This window comes from Micropterus salmoides, unplaced genomic scaffold (assembly GCF_014851395.1).
Source record: "Micropterus salmoides isolate LMB-PRFRI ecotype aquatic unplaced genomic scaffold, ASM1485139v1 Ms_hic_scaffold_3, whole genome shotgun sequence".
NCBI classification, from domain to species: Eukaryota; Metazoa; Chordata; class Actinopteri; order Centrarchiformes; family Centrarchidae; genus Micropterus; species Micropterus salmoides.
In genome coordinates, this window is record NW_024042261.1 from 12,782,894 (window position 1) to 12,804,572 (window position 21,679).

A 21,679-nucleotide genomic window follows, 5' to 3' on the forward strand; every position below is an offset into this window, starting at 1 on the left:
AGTAAAAGGCAGTTGTCTCAGTACCTTGTGCCTCCAGGTGTAACAGCCCTGGGAAAGACTAGTTTTGCAGCTGCCTTACTCCAAAAGTCCACTGACTGTGGCTACGGCGCGTTACGTCTGTGCCACGGTTTTGATCTGTCCGTAGCCCGCTGTCAACGTCCACTAGAAGCGTCTCAGAAGCGTTTCAAGCAGCATTTTTGGATCTCTCTGCCTCCTTTTGCTGCTGGACCTCTGCTACTACCAGCTTTCTTCTCTGGGTGGATGTTGCCTTGTGACATGTGGGTCGACTGGACTCAGTCCGTAAGTCTGTTCACTTTGTTAAATAATTTATGAAATTCAGTCATGTTAGTGTCTTGGGTCCTAATACCTGTTTCTGCCTGAGCACACGGCCAGGCGTGACATGAACTGTGGGTAAAAATTAGCTTTGCTTGGAGTCTGGACTCACCCTTAGGGAAACGGCGAGGCGCTCCGATTTATGCTAGTGCAGTTGTATGTGTGCTTGTGTGTGTTGGTGTGTGTCTTTACACATGTGAATGGGTGGAAGGCAGTCAGCCTGATAAGAGGCTTTTAGCAAGGCAAGTAGGTGTTTGCTCACTGTGTCACTGAGGCAGAATAACATCAACACACTGCTGTTGTTCCCATTTATCATTTTCCCTGAAGGACTGATCTCACTGGACACATTTTTCATGTCTGCCAAGCTGCACATCTGTCACTCTTTCTCTGTGTCTCTCTCCCTCTCACTGGTGTTCGCCCAGTAAACCTCCCACCGAGAAATACACTCCTGCTAGAGAGGGGGAGGATTACTCACGGGGGGTTAAACACCTTGATCCAACTGATGTGGTGGCATGTTTGTTCTGTGGGGAGGAAGAGACAGAGCTTCTTTTAAAAAGTGCTGAAGGGCCTGCAAGAAATACTGAGGTGATGATATTGTACACTTGGCTGGTTAAAGGTTTTCCCAGACGGATGAATACTACTCCACCATTGTAGGGGCCACCATTGTCCACTCATCAGTTTCCTCTCGTCACTGCTGAATCTAACTATGGGAACTTTAACTTTTTTTAAATTAGCAGCATAATAAACATGCAGGGGTTTCCCAGTCAGTGGGTCTAAATATTGGCTAAATAATGAAGTCCACAGTCCTCATCCTCTCTGGTGAATTGATGTGTAAATGCTCATTGAGCGGCTCTAAATGCATGAAATCCAACAGAGCCCTGGGTGACAGCAGAGCGGGAAACTGATTTTTAAAAAATCAGCATGAACCTAACAGCTCTTTATTCTCCACATGCACATTGTCCGTAGAAACACATAACATCAAGTAAGACATTACTAAGAGCTTTAATGTCCCGACACTGTCAATTTCAGCAGGTCCCTGTACGCCTGAAACTGTTCATCTGGGTCTCCCTACATGACTTCTGCATCAACACACAATGCATAAACAAACTAAATTGACACAGATGATAATATTCATAACTATATGTTTGACTTCTGTACATTTCTTCATTTTATGGTCCACAGACTGCAGCTATTGGTGTGTCATGTCTCCAGTGTTTCCTTCAGTTGTTCTGTCCTTGGTGTCGTTGTTTTGTTTCCTGTCTGTGTGCATCATGATTGTTGGATTAAGTAACTGTGTCTTGTTATCTTTCTCACTAGGGTATTTAGTTGCTTTGTTGCCCTTACTCTTAGCCAACTAATTTTCCACCCACACTTCTCAGTTGATGTCTCATGTTCAAGCATTGTTTGTCTTATTTCCCCAGAGTCTTTTGGATTTATGCTGTTGGATTTATGGATTTATTTCTGGATGCACATTGCCTTGTTTTGGACTGCCTCACATCCACTGTAAGTTCCACTATTTGTTTGAATAAATACCACTAACTATACCTGCTGACCCTGGGTCCAGTTTCCTCTGTCAGTGCACAAGCTCAGCATAACAGAATGAACTAGCCAATAATGGACACATCCAAAGGACTTCTTCAGTTCTGACTGACTGGCATCACTGTCATCCTTTGGATGAGGGACGAAACGTCTTCCAGTATCTTCAACCAAGTCCAGTTGCCCTTGATTTTAACCTTCGTTGGATAACTATGACCTGGATGACTGAGAATCTTCATAGACATCATGCAGACATTAAGATTTTTTGTGAAGGAGATGAGGAGATGAGCTATCATAAAGGCCTCTAGGGAGGATAGACAAATACTATGTTTATTTCTTCATTAAAAAAGATGTTTTTGTCAAGGTGCAGACGGTTGAACATCCCTGTCATGGTTGAACAGTTAGCAGTCATTATCAAACTGAAGATTGTGTTGTGAACAAACTGTGGATTTGTGCATTTTATATCAAATACATTTGGACTACTCCAAATTCTTTCTCTCTCCCTGGGTGAATGAAAAGGAGGGGGTTTGAGATATCAACCCTCAACAGACAGCTGAAGCAACTCCAAGGAGGAGGTGAAAGGTTTACTTTCCCTAAGTGCTGTTTCTGGGCAGTTCGATCGTAAAACGGGCCACCTCTGGTGCCGCAGCCAGATAAGGCTCGGTGCCTGACTGTTAAAATGACAAAAACACTAACCAGAGATTACAAACAGCCTATCAAAACTCTTTTTAAGAGTGGGCAGGAAACCCTAAACTGCCCAACACACACGTAACCATGGCAACTGACCTCCCTCTTTGTTTAATTACCTCACATCAAAGGATATTCTCCTCTTCACACCCAGTTGTAAATTGGTGAGAAACTCCAGGACACAGGAGGACAGCCCTGAACTCTTTGTGTAAACAAAGAGTACTGTCTCCTCAAAGCATTATCTTGTTTAATTAAATAATCTTTAAGTTACTCAACTAGGTCTCTCCACTCTATTTGAGTAGTTATGTTACCATGTTGTTGTTGATATTTGTTATTAAAGAATCTAAATAAGTTAATTTTGTTTTTTAATTTTCAACAAGGATCAATGACATCGCCTCATTTTATGTTGTAACCAGTGCTTTGTTCCCAACACTTTGACACTTCCTTTAGAAAGGATATGATAAAGAAATGTCACCCTACTACTCGATTAATTGTCCAGCTCGAATTAATGTTAAATAACTAAATTCCCCAGCTCCTGAGAAAAAGGTTGTTTAGGATTAATCAAAGCTATCATCATGTAACCCGAGCTCCCCCAAGTGGACAAAATAAGTATTACATGCCATCATTCTGAAATGCTGTTATAATGTATAAATGTCAGTATTTAACTGTTCATAAACTGATGCCATTCGTGTATCTTGCTTATATTCCTTAAGTAAGAACGTGTAACAGCCAATATTATCCAGAAAGCTAGTTATGTTCCTCTCATCTGATGTGATTCCTAGGAAATGCTAACCTTAAGGTTGAACTACTGACTATTGTTTTAATTTTATCAAATGCTTAAAACTAAGAACGGTATACCCGTTTGACAATTAAGGTTTGATTGTGGGAAGATATTTGATTACAATACGCGCAAATAGATTTTTGATTAGACATATTAGTTATAATAGTTAGTTATAAGTTTAAAGAAAAGACAGTTTCTCAGGAAACTGGAAAGAAGCCCTCAGGGGAACAAAGGATTGCCCCTCTGGGAACCACGCCCCAACAAACAAAACAGCAACTCCTTCTCTCTTGTTCTGCTCTTGTCTTGTTCTCTTCAACTGTACTTCGGCACGCGCCCAGCGTGCTCCCTCATCCGGCAACGCCCTAAGAAGTTTGACCCGGCGCAGTGAAGGCTCTTTGTTTGTTTTTCAAGCCACAAACGCGAAGCGCAGCGAACTCGGTTTTTTTCCCTCGTTCCCAGCAACTTACTTGCTTTTTATTTTCTTTCTTTTGTTTGTTAAAAGTTATCAGACCGTTAAGTTACACAATTTTAATTCAAGAACGACCAAGTTCTTTTTAAGCTTTATTCGTCAAGCTAACTTACACTGATCCCCGATCCCCCGCCAGCAGTAACAAAGGACGACCAAACTTCTAACCTGAGCCAGGGTTGAAAAGGCCCACTGCAAGTTTCTTCAATAAGCCGACAAAAGACGGACCTCCGGAGCAATTCCCTGGCAGAGAAAGTGACTGGCCGTCCTAACCGAGAACGTACGCAACTCCGCCAGCGTGAGGCCGCCGACCAGCAACCCAGCTGGGAGAAACGACAAGCAGTAAGACCAAAACCCTGCATTCTGTGGTCAGTGATGTCCAATAGTTTGTTAATAGATTATCTTTAACTCTTAAAGTCATAGCATGCGTTCATTAGCTGCCCCTTTGAATCAAATTCTCCCCACAAGAGAACCCCATTTACATAGAACTCCACATTCTTGTTTGCCTCATGTTTGTCAGCCATTGCTTATTTCTTTGATATGTATTTAACCACATTTATTTCACCCTTAGTTAATAAATTTCACCGTAATCAAAGGAATTGTGTGTGTGTGTGTGTGTGTGTGTATTGCCTACCTCCAAGTCCCTGCCACGAGAATTTACCCCTTCGATATGAGACTGACTGACTGATTAATTTAAGATAATTGAGCGATTATTAACTAACTGATCACTAGTGAATAATTGTATAATTATTAAAATGCTACGGTATTAATGCTGAATTAAATCTCCAGTGGTGCCCCGTGAAACGAGAAGCTTTATGAATTAATATCCTCTGAATATTGAATTCATGATTTTGTATTAATTCTCATAAGTTTATTAAAACATAAGTAGACATGCTACAATTGACTTACAAAACTGTAAGTCAATTGTAGCATGTCTACTTATGTCGCCTGTATTCGCCCAACCACAGCAAGGCTAGCACGCAGCCTGCTAGCATCTAGCCAACCTACCAGCCTGATTTCCGGCCGGATGTATCCTGGCTGCTGGTCACCAGTCTTCATCCAGGCCCACTAGCCATCAGCCTTCAGCTAGCCACCAGGCTTTATTACGGCCTGCTGGCCACTAGGTGTAGGTATTTTCTAATACTGATCAGCATGGTGCTGATCTCATAAAAATTTAGCGGGTGACCAAAAACATGGCGTTTTCTCAAGGTTTATCCATGTGATCAATGTAACTTTAGCTAGCAAGCTAGTGTTGTGTGTAGCTAGTGTTGTGTTTTATGTGGGAATTATTTTGAAAGTGGAGTAAATACCTAATGAGTAAATGAGGAGTAATGCGGAAAAGAAATAAGCAAAACAGATGAACACCTGATATAATAAACTATGATTTGAAGTATGCAACCTAATGAAAAAACATGCTAATGTATCAGTAGGGCACTTGACTTCTGTAAAGGGAATTAGTTTATTTTATTCAACATCACCTCTTTATCACAGAAAAACCGTTATGCAGCGGTTCACAGAGCGGGTCTAGAAGTCTGTTTAAGGGCCAACGGCAAAGATCCGTGCCTAAAACGGTGCAGGAATCAACCTTTCTTCTGTTCTAACCTTCATTGTGTTAGAACACAGGGCAGGCTTAATCCAGAAAAATAGCTACTTTCAAAGTTAGTTGACAGTGGCTCAGGTGCAGCGGCTCAGGGAGAACAAGCTGCTCACAAGTTGGCTTGTAGAATATAAAATCTCTCTGACTATACTAACTTCTTTAGCGAGGCTAATAGATACGTTAACTAAAACACAAGAAACTGGGTCTATAACTCGTGAGAATTAGTGGTAGAAAAATAAAGAAGCAACTCTTCAGTTTGATACTGAAGCATTCAAAGGCTCGCTGATAAAATAGGTAAATAGTGCGCTGACTTTAATTAAGGGACAAAAATGAAATAAGACATCTAAAGAAACAGAAAGAAATAAAGATATAGCTCAAGAAGGTTGTGAGGACCGGACTACTTAGGATGACTGCACAGCTGCTTTTAGCAACCTGTCCAAAGAGGAGTTTGGGGCATGGAGGAAGGTTTTCGTGTGGGAAAACCATATTCCTTTGTCTTAAAGGGATACACGTTTGAAGCCAATGTGATCTTTTCCAGGTTCCTGACTCTGGTGATTTTAATGCAAATTGTATGCGCAAAATATACATACATTCAATCACTTTGGTCAATCAAATCCTAATTCAAAATGACAGTGGTTATAAGAGCTCTCAAGGAAACGCAGTTTAACTAAACTTCTCACAAAAAGCAAACATAAAAATATATATACACTAGTTGGGTGGATTAATTTCAAGTCACAGAAATAAATCTATTTTACATGCAGTGCTGAGGATGAATGTAGTGTGGGAAGAAGCTGCTCTGAAGTCTGGTGGTACAGCAGAGGATACTTCTGTATCTCTTGCCAGACGGTAGCCCTCTCATAAACATCTGTTATGTCAGCCGGTGCCTACATAAGTGTATTCTACTTGAGAAAGAAAATAATCAATTACCTGGTGACAAACAAAGCCCGCAACTTCAGTTTATTTATTTCAACAACAGAGTAAATTAACTAATTTTCATCATCACACAAAAAGTAGAAAAATAATGAGCTTCAGTGTGAGCAGTGAATTTAAAGGAGTTCACATTAGTGAGCATTTCCCTGTCAGCTCAAGAAATTACCATAATGGAGTTTTACTTCTTTACTAGTTCTTCTCTTCCTCTCCATAACCCCTACCTCTCCCTTTTTTTCTGTAACATGTTGCAGGTGATTGGGGACAGCTTGTCCAATTTGTTAAAAACCAGCACATCCAACTTGGGTTTGCTGCTATTATGCTGAGCAGAGTGTATTTCTTTCTGTTTTAATTGGAGTTAAATTCAGTTGAAATAAGGATGGTAAATTAGTGCACACCCTTTTTATTAAATGTTTTCACTTTAACAGCGCAATTTAATTACAAATAAAGAATTTATTAAGGAGCTGCTATAAGTGATGTAAAGTATCTACGCTTTCTGTAGATAGGCAAAAATAAATTTAGTAGCACTAAAAGAACATTAAATACATCAAGACAAGTAAAAAAGGTACAATGATTGTTCAAACTGCAGTAGCTGGAAATTCACAATTCATTATGAATGCAAGCCACCATAAAGCATAAACATGCTGTAGTTAGAACAAGAAGAACTCCTGTTCAGAACCACACCACATTTTTTTATTAACTACTTTTATGTGAACAGACCAAATACTTTGGGAGATGTTGTTATACAGTGCTGGTCCTGCTGCAGTCTCTCTCCACTGGTCTGTGAGATGTGACTAGCAGTCAGACTCATTCTTCTCTCTTTCCAGGTTTACAGAACATCAGCTAGAGCTTGTTTTGGTTCTTATTTGCCTTACCCCCGGAGCAGGAAAATCCCATTTCTCAGATCTGCTGTTGCATGTACTGTATTCAGAAACCCAATAACTAAATGTAATATATGTCATTGAGAATAACAGCCTTCCTTGTGATTTTGACAGTGAAATCTGACCATGAGACACATTCTGTGCAGCCATAATAAAAGGGACTGGAGATCCCTTTAGCGTCATAGTTCAATCCAGTGGGGGAAGCCCTGTAGCGTCAGTTTTTTACAGTAAAGGCAGGTATATGATATTTAACAGAAAAGACTGAGTAAGGAGGTGGTTGTTAAGTTACAGAAGTGACGTTAGTTAACTTGCGTGTTAACTGACATACTTCAATATTTTAACCCAAACCATGATCTCTTCCTAACCTTAACCAAGTAGTATTGTTGCATAAACCTAACCAAATACTTTTCTTGCCTAAACCTAGCCAAATTGCAACGTTTCACTACTTTAATAACATGCTGTTTCAAAACGCTAGCGTTTTATTTTAAAAGTCTATCTTTACCGGACGTTGCATGTTTATTGTTGCTAAGCGTTGCTAACTTCACCGTGGAGCCTTAAACGTCTAAAATTGACGCTAAAGCAGTGGTGTAGTCTAGTTTTTTGCAGTGAGTATACTGTGATTTTTTCCCTCCCAGCCTCATACTCCCCCGTCCCAGAGCGACGTCCCATAAGCACCACTAAACTCACTAATATATACAGTATGCATGTACTTGTAATAGAGAGCATTCTGAAGGACTGTTTTGCCTATGTGTTATCAACACTGCAAAGACTTTAACAGCCAATGACAGTTACAGGTGGCATCACTTTGTGTTGAAAAGTGGTGGAGGACATAGTACTCACATTTATTATTTAACATTTCTTGTTACAAGCTATTTTTCAGAACATTTGGGAGAAAAACAAAAAGTGGTGGGGACATGTCCGCAGCATCCCCAGTGTAAATGACACCTATGCAGGTGGTGGGTATAGACTGATTTTCTAATGTTTAGTCTAACTCAGCTCCAGTTAGGAGATGCATGAAGCCTTTGATGTTATATGAATCTGGTTCCTGGAGCAAGTTTTATCACCCGGAGCGGCAGCAGATTCAGCTGCAGGCTTACGAAAACACTGAAAGAGTGTAGTTTGAGTTTGCTCACGTTTCACATCTCCTTTAGTGATTCAAATTAGTTAATTCAAAACTTGTGCCGAGTGACCCGCCACACAGCTGTTTTGTTGTTTGGTGGGTGATGTCACATCCCGGTCACAGGCCGCTGCAAACGTCAGTTCGGAGCTTCGCAACACAGTTGGGTGAATTTATGAATGACCATGTGAAAGTTCTGCCACAAAACGAAATTGTTACGTATCATCTCCCTATTTTAAGTGGGTATTTGGAAATCTTTGACCGTTCCTAGTGGGTATATGGCGTATACCTGCTTATCACGTAGACTACACTACTGCGCTAAAGGGGTAACCAGGGCGTTAAAAAGCGACGACAAATGGCCTTGACCAAGCGTCAGTATGTGACGAGTCAGTAGTGAGAATGTGTTGCCCTGACACATATTCTAGCACACACCCAAGGTGATCTATGGAAAAAAAAAGATTTCACCGTGCTCTTTAAGCTAGGGTAGGCAATGTTGGAGAAACAGCAAGAGACAGCTAGACTTTGAAAGTTTCCAACCAAAAAAATCCCACCCCTACCTTCAGGCGTTCCTCCAAAACCATTCCCCCAAAACACATTTGCATGTGGAACGAATGCAGTCCTGATTACAGTCCTGAGACAGCTACAGATTAAAAAAAGATTTTTACGTCAGAGTATTGCATTGGCTGTTGGGATGTAAAGAGAATCTCAAATAATATAACATATGCTTCTGAACACTGACAGAGGAAAAGTGGGAGAGAAGGAATACTGAAAATTGAAATTGACAGAGGGACTAAAAAACTATGCTGCGTTTTTGACCATGGAATGACTTAAGGAGCCCACATACAATAAGGGCATACTCTGGACTTTGTCATCTCCAAGAGTCTGAACATTTCGGTTTTGCCACGCCGGTAAGAATAGAAAAAAAGAGTGTGTTGAAAATTTGAACGCACATGGTGAAAAACTAATCTTCAGGTTCATTATGACATCTATAAAAATCATCTATGTGGTAAAAAATGGCATGCCAGGCTTTAGTAACATCTCAGATTATGTAACTCCCTAAAAGACTGATCACTTGGAGCTCATCTAGCAGAGCCCTCCAGGTTACTAGAAATCTTTTCTTATAAAAAGGTAACAGGGACTTCAGTGCAGGACGCCCAGCAGTGAGACTCTCTGCTTTAGATGCAGTCCTGCAAACATAGTGTATTTTCTAAAACCACGCCGTAGAAGTAGCTAGTTCTTATTTGAAAATGTTATATTATTTTCAGTGTAATATTACTTTTAATAATTAAAAATATTTTTTTCAACCTTTGCATCTGATAACCACTGCTCAGTTATTGGTAAAGCTCTTCGTAACAATGTAGAGAAAAGCGGCATACAAATACAGTATTAGTATTAATAGTTAACAAAGTCCCAAAACGCAGAAACTTAACACAATGGTGTCAATTCCTAATAACCGGGTAGCCTTTGGAGTAATAAGTTGTGTAATTTTTTTTTTTATAAATCTGCATGTGTTTCCATTACATTTCATTTTACTGTCAATGCAGCCTGGAGTCAACAGCTCAGTGGCATTAAATACAGCAAAGCTCTCAACATGAGAATGACTTTTTGTAAATACAGGTATTTCTGCAACCAAAACTGAACACAGCCGTGTCTGACAGTGGAAGTACACTGCTTGAGGATCAATGGAGCAAAAACATCTTGTTATTCAGTGACAGCACTGCATATCTCCAGAGGTACAACTGCTCCATGAAAAGTGACTCTATGAAACATTGTGTTTTAACATCAAATATGAATGAGTTTAAGTTGTTAGTTTGTTTTTCAATATAAAACATTACAGCTGCATGACTGACATATTGGATGTCAACATTATATTAAGCTGTTTTGTTTTCAACTACAAAGTATAATTTAAAGAAACTGACGGCACAGAGAGATAAGTTCAAAACTGCTGTGACAAATGGTGCTGGTTGTTGGTGAGAGGTGAGACACACCATTATGATACTAACACAGAAGCTCCAGCACCATCAGAGCTGTCTGCTAGAGGTGATTCATATAAATTTATTCTATGAAAAATGACGAATAGATATATATTTTCTTTAAAAAAAAAAAAATCAGCTGTGGCGAAGAAGTCAAAAACTAAACAAAATGACCCAATAACATCTGAGCTTTAACCAGAGGCAGGTGACACAATGGGATTTGGGAAAACAAACCAAACCAAACCCAGTGCAGAGCCCCCAGCACTTTAATCAGATTAGCTCATTCCTCTTGACAATCATTTTAAAAGGATAATATTAAACTCTAATTAGGTTTACTAACAGAGACCATAGAGAGAACATTAGCAGAAGGTTATAATTTCAGAACATAAAAGAAAAATATAATCCAGTTTGAGATGATGGGGGAAAAACTATTTTCTCTTTGTGAGAATGTAATAAACAAAGGTTCAGACAAACAGCTTTTACAGTGACTGGAGAGGTTTGTCTTTCACACTAAAGCTGTGTTTTGTAATTAAGCACATTAGTCATAAAGACACTCACTTGACTGCACAAATGAAAACACTGTTTTAATAAAATGCAAAAACATCAGAGCAAGACAAATTGCAAATGAGTAAGAAACCTCCTGTTTTGTATTCCAGACACTGGAGCATTGGGATGCATACTGTACATGCTGAGATCTATTTAATCCAGTTTTATGCCTCATTCACATTGGACTACATCAGGAAGTAGCTGTGATGGTGGCTGGAGTGAAACCATGGCCAAAGAGGAGAAAACGGGCAGAAATGGCAAGATATGGAAGAGGTAAATAAACAAAAAATTAATAGTAATAGGAAGTGAGATAAATACATTATGTTTAACAATGAGAGGATAATATGAAGAGAAAGACTAACTAAAACAGGTCCCAGTCTGACACAGAAACTGCATATTGGACTGGAAGGCAATATGCATTCCTGTTCCTCTTCCTATCTATTATAAATTAAGATTGGTTTAAGAGGATCAGTAATTTCTCACATATTATTCATTAATTATGTTGATCAAAGTATGCCACCTACTCACACTGATATTATAGTAGGATCCACCTACTCACATATATTTTATACTGCATATTCATTTTCACAGATCCAGCCCTTTCAGTATTATTTATTATTTATAATACTTAGCATTTATGCAACTGAAGATGCTGTCAGCTGTGTTGAACGATGTCTGAAGAAAGTAAACAAGATTCTAAATGAATCTCTTGCGAATATGTTTCACGTCAGGCCTTTGCTCTCAATTAGAGCGCTGTAGCTTCACATTCTGGTACAAACCAAATGAGCCACAGAATGAATCAGATGTTCATTGGTCCTTGATGTCTAACAGAATTGTGTTCAGATGCTGTGATAAAGATGTAGCCGGGGTGCTAGTCACTAATCACAGCAAGCAAGACACACAGAAACACGCCAACTTCAAAGTTACCCACAGTGTATTATACAAACAGTGATATTGTGAGAATATCCAACATACAGTGAAAAATAACCCCGTTCAACTCAACCCCAGAGTCACTGACCACTTCCTTGTGTGCACAGGTGGTGAGTACACGGCAAACTGTTCTTTTAAAACGCCATTCATCCGGTTAGGTTTGCGTGTTTGACGTAGCGGGGTGTTCCAAGACTGAGAGCAAGTTTGTCAAGGAAAGGCGTTATTGAAGAGATGGGAAGACAAAAGTGGACAATATAAATATATTGTATAAAATATTTAATATGGTGTCTGGTAGGGTGAACATATCCGAGAAAATGAGGGCAGGGGAGATTAAAGAGAGTTCAAACTTGGCTGACTGGTTAAACCTAATGGACAGGATATATAAACCTAATATAGTCAATCTCTGAAACATTTTTACAGATGGCTCAGTAATGCATGTCAAATATGATGTGAAAGATGAGACAGTCAGATAAGTATAAGTTAATTTTTATAAATATACAGTATGCATACTTATCTTTTAGACTTAGAACATTAGTTTCCCAGTTGAAACTTTCGGAAATTTCGGCATCTGCATGAATTAACAACAGGGCACTTGGGTCTGAAACATGATCAGGCTGATCACCAGATCACCATACGGTATGTAGGTACTGACAGATCTTTCAAATTTCACTTATAAACATGGATGGAAATCATTTCAGCCTTTTAACCCTGATTCAGTCAAGTTAATCCTCTGTATTACCTGGTAATTCTTATTCTAGTGAGAGGTGGTGTGACAGGATGTCACAGCAGCACAGACTGAAGAAAAGATTAAGAAAAGAAACAGAACATTTGATGTTATTCATCTCCTCAACTGGGAATTTACAAGTCATTCGATGAGGTGAGAGTAGCAAGCACCATCTGATCACAAACACAATGACTGTTTTACTTGATTACAACATGCCCTGCTGTACTGTAAAATTAAGTGCTGCCCTCTGTTCTACTGACACTGTTGATGTGTCGCTGCACTACGGAAACTTGAGCCTCTGTATTCATGCTGTTTGCTACAAACTTGTTATGCAGTACACTGTAAAAATTCGTTCAGTGCTATTGTCCTTATAACTTAATTTTAAAAACTATATTTATTCCAATAAATTAACTTATTTTTCTTTCTTTGTTTTTTGAGTTTTCAAAAAGTAAAAAAGTGTGAATATTTTCGTAACTTAATATTTTCTATAATAAAATTAATTTAATTGGACTTCACCATAAATTGATTTTACAAAACTCATTTTAAAAGTTTATATCAGACGTATCCTTATGGACGTATCAGACGTAAAAAGACACGACCCGCCCACTACCTGCAGCAACAGAAGAACAAGCCCGGCCAAATCCTTCATCTCGTCTGTTCCAGAAGTTTATTCGAACGGGGTTTTCTACGGAGCCGGATAATACTTCACGTACCTCATGTAAGTAACTCTTTGTGTTGTTAAAAGTGAGATTTTACCCTAATTAACGTCTTTGTGCTGCACAATCGCTCTGTCGAAGAGCGCCAATTTCGAATGTGCTCTAACGTTAACGTTACCTCAAACAGTTTGTTAACTTGAGCCACATAAATTACTGTATTAATCTAACGTTACGTGTGTGTGCGCGTTGTATAAGTAATGTTGACTTTGTGTGATAGTTTAATGTTTCAGAGGTGTTTGTAACTTCTTCAAAAACATTGAGTCCGCTGCCAACGCTGTCGAAGCTACGACAGACACACGTAGCCACAGCTAACGTTAGCTAAGTTAAGTGATTACTGATTATCGTCGGTTGGATATGAATGTTAATGTGCCAGTGCAGCAGTTACTTTGGCGAGTACACAATCCACACAATCTAACCAAAACCACATTGATGAGGGAGCAAACATTTGCAACTATGAGTGTGGGCACTGTTAGCTAATGTGGATTAGCACATAGCCTGAAATACACCCACACCGCCCGCGGTTAACACACCTCAACGGTGGTGCTCAAGGTGCAGGCCCATTTCTCCTCATCCAGCGTGCTTTACACGTGTTTGTCTTAACAGGAAAACTTTGTATTTGACTGTGGCACATTCACACATCTCACACCAACACACTTTGCAGTCATTCCAGTTGTTCCACTAATATTTTGGCAAGAGAGGTTACAAGTATTTTAGGCTATCTAACCTAACAATTAGTCAATTGTGATGGTTAGACATGAGGTTGACATGATGTTTCAGATTATTTTCTAAAATAAATTCTGTGATGAACTAAAGTTACCCATTCTTGTCTTGTCCAGCAGGATAATCTTCATTTGTATTTTAAGTGTATTTTTTTATGGATTTTGTCAGGCTTGTATTCAAAAGGCTAGATGTAACTAACTTTATTTATTTTTATTGACAGATGGGATGGCCCTGTAAATTGTGCAACACTGTGGTACCAGGAAAGAGTGACATTTTAAAGCATTATAGACTGCATCATGGGACTTTTGGACACAGCCATGCCTTGCCTTGTATTCATATAGATTGCCCATGTTCTTTTAAATCCTGGAGTTCCTTCCGCTCTCACCTCTCAAGATACCACCCAGAAGCTAAATCCTTCATCTCACCACAAGTAAGTCTTTCATTTACCTGCCCTTTGTGTCAAAACCCTGGATTTAACAACGAAAAGGATTTTTTTGAGCATATAGGTCACCATCTCAAGAATAACGAGACTGTTAAGTGTGTCTTCATAGAATGTGATCACCAAACAAATGTGTATGGGACGTTTGCAACACACAAACACAGAAAGCATACTCCACATACATCACAAGATTTCAAACCAGGGATTATTTGTGGGTTACCCGAGGAAGCACTTGATTTTGAAGCCTCTGAAGAGGATGAGGTCCACAATGATGCTAATCATGAAGGCAGTAGCACTAATGCACACTATGAAGAGGAAGATGGAAGCAGTGTAGTTGTAGAGTATATAGCATCCCTCTTGTTGAAATTAGAGAGTGTTCATAATGTTTCAGTTCGGTGCATTGATGAATTGGTTGATGATCTTCACTTCATAGCAAATTCTGCATGCATATCTTCAGTTAAAAGTATCATTGTTTCACATTTTAAGAAAAATAACCAAACCATTGATGACACTGTTGTTACATCTTTGGTGGAAGAATTGTGCAATTCCAATCCCCTAAGCTCAGCACTTAGTAGTGCTGGTCCTCTATCCTCATCGTTCAAGAGACGGAAGTATTATACAGAAAAATTTGAAGTTGTTGAGCCTGTTGAGTATGTCCTTGAACCAAATGAGAAGAGAAGTTTCCAGTATATTCCAATTCTTAAGTCTTTGATTAATATTTTGGGTAAAGAAGATCTTCGAGAAAAAGTTCTGAGTAAAGAAAAGGACAAGCCATCTACTAAATATGAATCATATCAAGACGGTACAATCTATAAAGATAATTCTTTTTATTCTGAAGAACTAAGAATTACACTTGTACTGTACATTGATGACTTCGAAATTTGCAATCCACTGGGAACTTCAAGAAAGAAGCACAAGATTACAGCTGTATACTGGGTGTTTGGCAACATTCCACACTCATCTCGGTCAACTCTGAGCTCTGTGTACTTGGCCCTTTTATGTAAAGCAGTGGACATCAAAAGATTTGGTTATGAGGAAGTGCTTGCCCCTTTGTTAAAAGACATTGCTATCTTGGAGCGTGACGGCATCTACATTTCCTCAGTAGGACAAAATGTGAAAGGAAGTGTGTTTTGCGTTGCAGCAGACAATCTTGGGGCACATTCAATTTGTGGATTAGTGGAAAACTTTTCTGGTCCATTCATTTGCAGATTTTGTCTTGGACAGCGATCAGAATATCAGATAAAGGAGGTGAGGTCTGGTGCCTTTCCGGCTCGCACCCAAGAAGCACATGCAACTCATGTATTGACTGTCAAAGAAAACCCTGCCTTGACACATTGTTTCGGTGTTAAAAAGGCTTGTCCATTGACTGAAAATCTGAGCTATTTCCACTGTGTCACTGGCTATCCACCTGACATATTACATGACGTTTTTGAAGGGATTGTTCCCTTAGAACTGGGTCTGTGCTTCAGTGTTTTTATTTCTAAGAAATATTTCACATTTAGTGAACTTAACAGTGCTATTTCACAGTTTCCATATAAGTGGTCTGACAAAACTAACTCTCCTCAGCCAGTGCCTGCTACCTTCTCCTCAAGAAACAAGATTGGAGGAAACGCGCATGAAAATTGGTCCCTCATACGACTGTTGCCATTCATTATTGGACACAAAATACCTTTGAGTGATCCAGCCTGGCTTCTGTTGATGTCTTTAAAAGACATTGTTGAGCTTGTTGTGGGTCCAGTCCATAATGAGGAAAGCATTGCATATCTTGACTCAAAAATTTCTGAACACCGACACAGATTCCAGGAAGTGTTCCCTAATGAAGAATTAATCCCAAAGCACCACTTTTTAGAGCACTATCCTGCTTTGATAAAAGCTTTTGGACCAGTTATAGCTTTCTGGACGATGCGGTTCGAAGCAAAACACAGCCAGTTTAAACGGATTGTAAGGCATACTGGCAACTTCAAGAACATTCTCCTGTCCCTGGCTACAAAGCACCAGCTTATGATAAGCCACAACCTGCATTCCACAACAGTTTTGCCTGCTCTTAGTGTTGTAAGAGTAACATCAGTTCCAGTGGATGTCCTACATGTAAATGTTCAGGAGTCAATCAGGCATATATCTCCTTCTCAGTCTCATGTTCAGCTGGCTGACACAGTCACCTATCAGGGATCGAGGTACTCAAAAGGCATGATTGTGGCCTTTGGTTCTACTGCAGGTCTTCCTGATTTTGCAGTGATTCTTCAAATTGCACTTATCGAGGAAAGAGTGTATTTTATTGTGAGAACACAGATATCCTGGTTTGATGAACATTATCGCGGATATTATCTGGAGAAGACAGACCACATAACTCTCGTTGAGCAACGATGCCTTACTGATGTATATCCTCTGTCTGCCTATATTGTTGCAGGAAAGCAAATGGTGATATTGAAGCGCCACATCTGTCTCCAACATAACTCTTCTTAGAAATGGAGCAAACTGTGAGATTCCGGGTCCTCATCGATCATGAAATCAAGAAACTCACTCTCAGCAGTGGCATGCCCTCAACTGTGAATGAGTTGGTTGCAGCTGTCAAAGAACATTTTTCCATCCCCACAGATATAAGTCTTCAATACAAAGATGAGGAATTTGATGACTTCTTCACCCTAACATCTACCAATGAGCTGAAAGATAAGTGCACACTTAAAGTTGTGTATACACCGCTGGAGTTGACGCTGACCGTTGTTCCCCAGGAAAGCACCCCAGATGCCTCTGATGTCAGCTCTCTCTGTGAGTGTACGAGTCTCAGTGGGAACTCAGTGGATACCGTCATTCCGAGTCCATCCCCCTCTGAAAGGCAGAGCCCATGGCCTGCTGTGTTTCCAATTCCAACCTTCTCACACAACACTGAACTGGCCTTAAGACAAGGAAACGAGATTTATTTAAGAGATGGCACCCCTATGACATCCCAAGTATCAAATCAGACATCCTGGAGCGCCTGGCAGAGGCCATGTTTTTCTACACAGCTTACCCCAATGATGCCCAGAGATGTGCAGTGGCAGAGGCACTAGTTGCAAAGCATCCCTGCTTAAAGGAGCCCGGATCTTTTAATGGAATTTATGGGTGGCAGGTAAGCCTAAAGTATAAGTGTGGAAACTACCGGACAAAACGGAAAGCACTTGGAAGCACTGAACTCCTGATAAACTCACTGAGAAACAAGTCAAGTGATGAGCGAAAAGCCGCTAAAAATGTCAAGAAACCAAAGAGGGCAGAGGTGAATTACTTGCCCTCACACCCACATGGTGAAACAGATGACACCCTTGAGAATCTGAGACTTGACCTAATTGCTGCCCATCAGACAAAGGACTCTGTCAGGAGCACAAATGATATGATGGCCAGAACATACAGCTGGAGAAGACAGGAAGTTATTACCAAGTCTCCTGGTGTGGCAGAATTCAAGGAAAGATGGCCTGCCCTCTTCGAACCATTCCAGGTAAGTGACTTATCATTCAGTTTTTGCTGACACTACTCACTTCTGAGAACTTTTTAGAAATTGTGACTTGGACATGAGATAGTAGATTAATCTTTAAACCCCCTTAAATAAGTCAAACATTTGCTGTCTTACAGGTAAACGAGGAGTTCCGAAGATGTACTGCAGTTTCCCTGGAAGCGACGTTTATGTCACAGCTGGACAAATACACCCCAAAGCTCCTAGAACTCTTTAGTGCCAAGGGAGGAGCAACTGGTCAACGCATCAAAAAGTTGTTGATGGATCTGATACAGGTAGGGAAAAATTGGTTACAAAGTTAAGGTACGATATTAATCAATTGAGTGGTTTTGTTTTTCAGTTTTTTCAGCATCTTGCTTATCTGGGTGGTTTTTGTTTTGTTGTTTTTTTGTTAATTAGCCAGTTTTTTTCTAAATTGTCTCGTGTTATTACTATTAATATATTATAATGAATAAAAAAGAAAAAATAATACAGACCTACAGTAATTACAGGGTTGGAGTGAATTTACCAACAAAAATAATTTATTCATTATTGTTCTATTAACTAGGACCCAAGTGCCACTACAGTGAAGAAGAGAGATGTCACTCTGAGATGCCTCTTTGAGTATATGGGAGAGAGTGGACAGGAGCTTATCTCGGATTACTGTGTAAGTATTGTCTCAAAGCAGGTTTGGGTCAGTCTGGTGAACATGTTTAAATTGTGCGGACTGTTAAAGGATAACTCTTGCCAAATTGCAACCTAGGCTATTTTTGCTAATCTACCAGAGTCATACTTTCTTGTAAAAGCATAATTAGAATGGAAATACCACTTTTAAGATTGACCGTATTTTCGTTTTCAGGTCAAAATGCCTTTTGAATGGGTGTGCTAGGGGCACTACAATGATTGCATCAAAATCGCTAGTTTTAAAACACTAAAGCGGCTCTACACATGAACTTGAGCATTGACAACATTGTTTGTGTACACACAGTTTACTAAAAAGAAATGTTTTGTGCGACTCACATTATCAGTTAGTGTTTACGGTGGCTAGAATTTTGACAGTCAAAAGTATTCGATCTCCGAATGTAATGAACTACATATGAGGAAATGTCATGAACTTGTAATTCCAATAAAAAGATAACTTAGCTCATGGCAATTTATATGGAAACAAACTTTAGGAGCTTTCCATCTTTACTCTCCTCATGTTGCATTGCATTTGGAGATTGACAAAATTCCAGCTACCAGAAACACAAACATGTATGTATGTATGATCTACAGGGTATTGCACCAATGTTGTCTTAACCTAGAAGTGTGTCTATAACAGCTTTTCAGAGGATTAACTAGCGCTTAAATAATATGAATCACTGACTTGTCCAGGCGACACATAAAACTAAACATCAGTTGTCTTAAGAGTTCCTCACAGGTTGGCACTCTAGTAGACACAAACAAATGACTGGCCCTATGTCACCTAGGCACACGAAACAGCAGCCGCCACTGATAAAGTGAGTCGTACAAAACCTTTCTATAAGGCGCACTTAAAAGCCTTTAATTTTCTAATCCGGAGCGCCTTACATATGAATCAATTGGTTAATAACGCTCTGCGTTATTAAATTCGCCCGTGAACTCGCGCTCGTGTCCATCTTATGCCCGCTCTGTCACACGGCCAGTTCAACCTCGTATAAATCATGTTATGTGTGTAAGTCACGTGCCCGCTCACGACCGCTCACTCTTACTAACAGACACACAAACAGACACACTGTCCCCCGCGCTGCTCGCGCGTCACAGAATGTTCATAAAGCGCTCCCTGTTCACAGTAACCGGGTCGTCTCATTCAAACAGCCTGCTGTTGCTGTCAGCGAGCCGCCGCACATGAATACTCATGAGTCAGGCTGCGAATGCAAGTTACGTGCCCGCCCCAGCGCGCTCACGCTTACTAAAACGCCTCACCTCTGGTGCCGCGCATTCGCTACATTCCCTTTGGCACATCTAGTGGATGCATAACGCAAACCCAGTCAAACGTTTGACTGCAGTATCTTATGCGCCTTATAATCCGGTGCGCCCTATATATGAAAAATGTTCTAAAATAGGTCATTCATTGAAGGTGCGTCTTATAGTGCGGAAAATACGGTACACAATGTTGTCAATGCTCGAGTCCATGTGTAGAGCCCCTGGTGACACTTCAAGTACAGTTTCATGTTGTGTTGAGCCTTCTTAGTGTTTTAAAAATAGTGATTTTTATGCCATCATTGTAGTGCCCCTAGCATTCAAAAGGCATTTCGACTTCATATGAAAAAAGTCTATCTTGAGAGTGGCATTTCCATTCTAATTATGCTTTTACAAGAAAGAATGACTCTGGTAGATTAACAAAAATAGCCTAGGTTAAATTTTGGCAAGCGTTTCCCTTTAATGTGAACTGAATGAACCAGCATTTGGCAGGTAGTGGATTATTTATGCATTTATTTATTTTTCTTAATAAATGAGATTGTTTGTCTTAAATACTTTATCTTGTATCTCAAAAGGGGGCCGCAGAGACCATTGTTCATGAGGACCTGAAAATTAAGAACATGAGCATCTATGTCTGCCGTGAGCCAGATGCAGTAGGAATCATCATTGAGGGAATACCAGTCCTTACCAATCTTGGAAACCTGGCCAAAGCATGCTGCTTCCTGCTTGGGTTGACATATGCACTTAATCTTGAGTATCCATCCAAGCTTTCCAAAACATTTGAGGTGTTTCAAAGACTTTTCGTGGGACTTGACACACTGCGCCCAAAACCAAGCCCCAAGTTCATGACCCTGAAAAACAAACTCCTTGCCTAGGCACTCAGACATGACTGTCACTGCACTTGTGAACAGCTGTTTTCTTTGTCTGTTCAACATCATTATACATTGGACATAATGGGTGTTATGTCCAATGTTATATTGGACATAATTGGACATTCAGGTTGTTGTAATGGTTTATCCTTGTCATGTTTTATACTGTACACAGGTCATACTTCCTGGTGTGAAAAAGTAATTATATTTTATACACACAAAATAGACCTGCTGTGAAGCTGCACTTTAAAAACTGGTCAGTAGGTGAGATCAGTGAGATGTTTGACTAAAGATGTTTCAAAATATTCACACACGCTGTGAAGGTAGGCCAAGTTGAGGTCAGATGGTCATGCTTGTGACCTGTAATGTTAGTGTTATATGTTTCAATATTATGTTCACACTGTACTGTTAAAAGGATAGTTCACTTCAAAATGAAAATTCTGTCATCATTTACTCACCCTCAAGTTGTTTTAAACCTGTATGAATTTCTTTCCTCTACAGGACACAAGGAAGATGTCTGAAGAATGTCAGTAACCGAACAGTTAACTGGACCCATTGACTTCCATATTAGAAAAAAATAAAAAGACTATGGAAGAACATTCTTCAAAATATCTTCCTTGTGTTCAGCAGAAGAAAGAAATTCATACAGGTTTAAAACAACTTGAGGGTGAGTAAATGATGACAGAATTTTCATTTTGAAGTGAACTATCGTTTTAAGGTGTTTTACTAACCTACTATTTACAAGCTGAGGTCATATTTTGTTTAATACATGAATACAGAAGTTCTTGATTGTTTATACTGTCCAGCTCATTCCCACTATTTGGATATGGCATGTGAATTGTTAAAAAAATAGCAAGTGCCAGTTAACTTGATATTAAAATGTTTTAATATTATGTATGTACACACAGTAAAATATACTGTGAAGGTGTTCTTCTAACCTGCACTTTATAAGTTGAGGTCATGCTTTTTTTAATGCATGAATAGATGTTATTGATTGTTAACACTATCCAGCTCATTTTGAATTTGGTTTGTA

The 21,679-nt window shown here is 39.6% G+C and overlaps 2 protein-coding genes across 3 annotated transcripts; both read left to right on the forward strand.

Annotated features, from left to right (window-relative positions):
- The first annotated feature begins 12,842 nt into the window (after positions 1–12,842).
- On the forward strand, positions 12,843–17,313 carry LOC119883457. Of its 2 annotated transcripts, none has more exons than XR_005440649.1 (3): positions 12,843–13,216; positions 14,155–14,364; positions 16,781–17,313. XR_005440649.1 is itself a non-coding variant. In XM_038694101.1 (3 exons), exons 2-3 carry the CDS (start codon positions 14,155–14,157, stop codon positions 16,834–16,836), a joined length of 1,107 nt encoding a protein of 368 aa, XP_038550029.1. In that variant the 5' UTR covers positions 12,843–13,216; the 3' UTR covers positions 16,837–17,313. The 2 variants fall into 2 exon arrangements, 1 of the variants encoding a protein (XP_038550029.1); XM_038694101.1 differs by having other exon boundaries at positions 15,940–17,313.
- A 9-nt stretch (positions 17,314–17,322) lies between these two features.
- Positions 17,323–21,012, forward strand: LOC119883458. Its single transcript, XM_038694102.1, has 4 exons — positions 17,323–17,842; positions 17,977–18,132; positions 18,405–18,503; positions 20,353–21,012. Exons 1-4 carry the CDS (start codon positions 17,360–17,362, stop codon positions 20,650–20,652), a joined length of 1,038 nt encoding a protein of 345 aa, XP_038550030.1. The 5' UTR covers positions 17,323–17,359; the 3' UTR covers positions 20,653–21,012.
- The last annotated feature ends 667 nt before the right edge of the window (positions 21,013–21,679 follow it).

Coding starts and splice junctions, on each gene's coding strand:
- LOC119883457 (XM_038694101.1), top strand. CDS start 14,155: ATGGGATGGCCCTGTAAATTGTGCAACACTGTGGTACCAGGAAAGAGT. Junction 14,365..15,939: donor AATCCTTCATCTCACCACAA/GTAAGTCTTTCA, acceptor AACTCTCCTCAG/CCAGTGCCTGCTACCTTCTC.
- LOC119883458 (XM_038694102.1), top strand. CDS start 17,360: ATGTTTTTCTACACAGCTTACCCCAATGATGCCCAGAGATGTGCAGTG. Junction 18,133..18,404: donor TGTTGATGGATCTGATACAG/GTAGGGAAAAAT, acceptor TCTATTAACTAG/GACCCAAGTGCCACTACAGT. Junction 18,504..20,352: donor AGCTTATCTCGGATTACTGT/GTAAGTATTGTC, acceptor GTATCTCAAAAG/GGGGCCGCAGAGACCATTGT.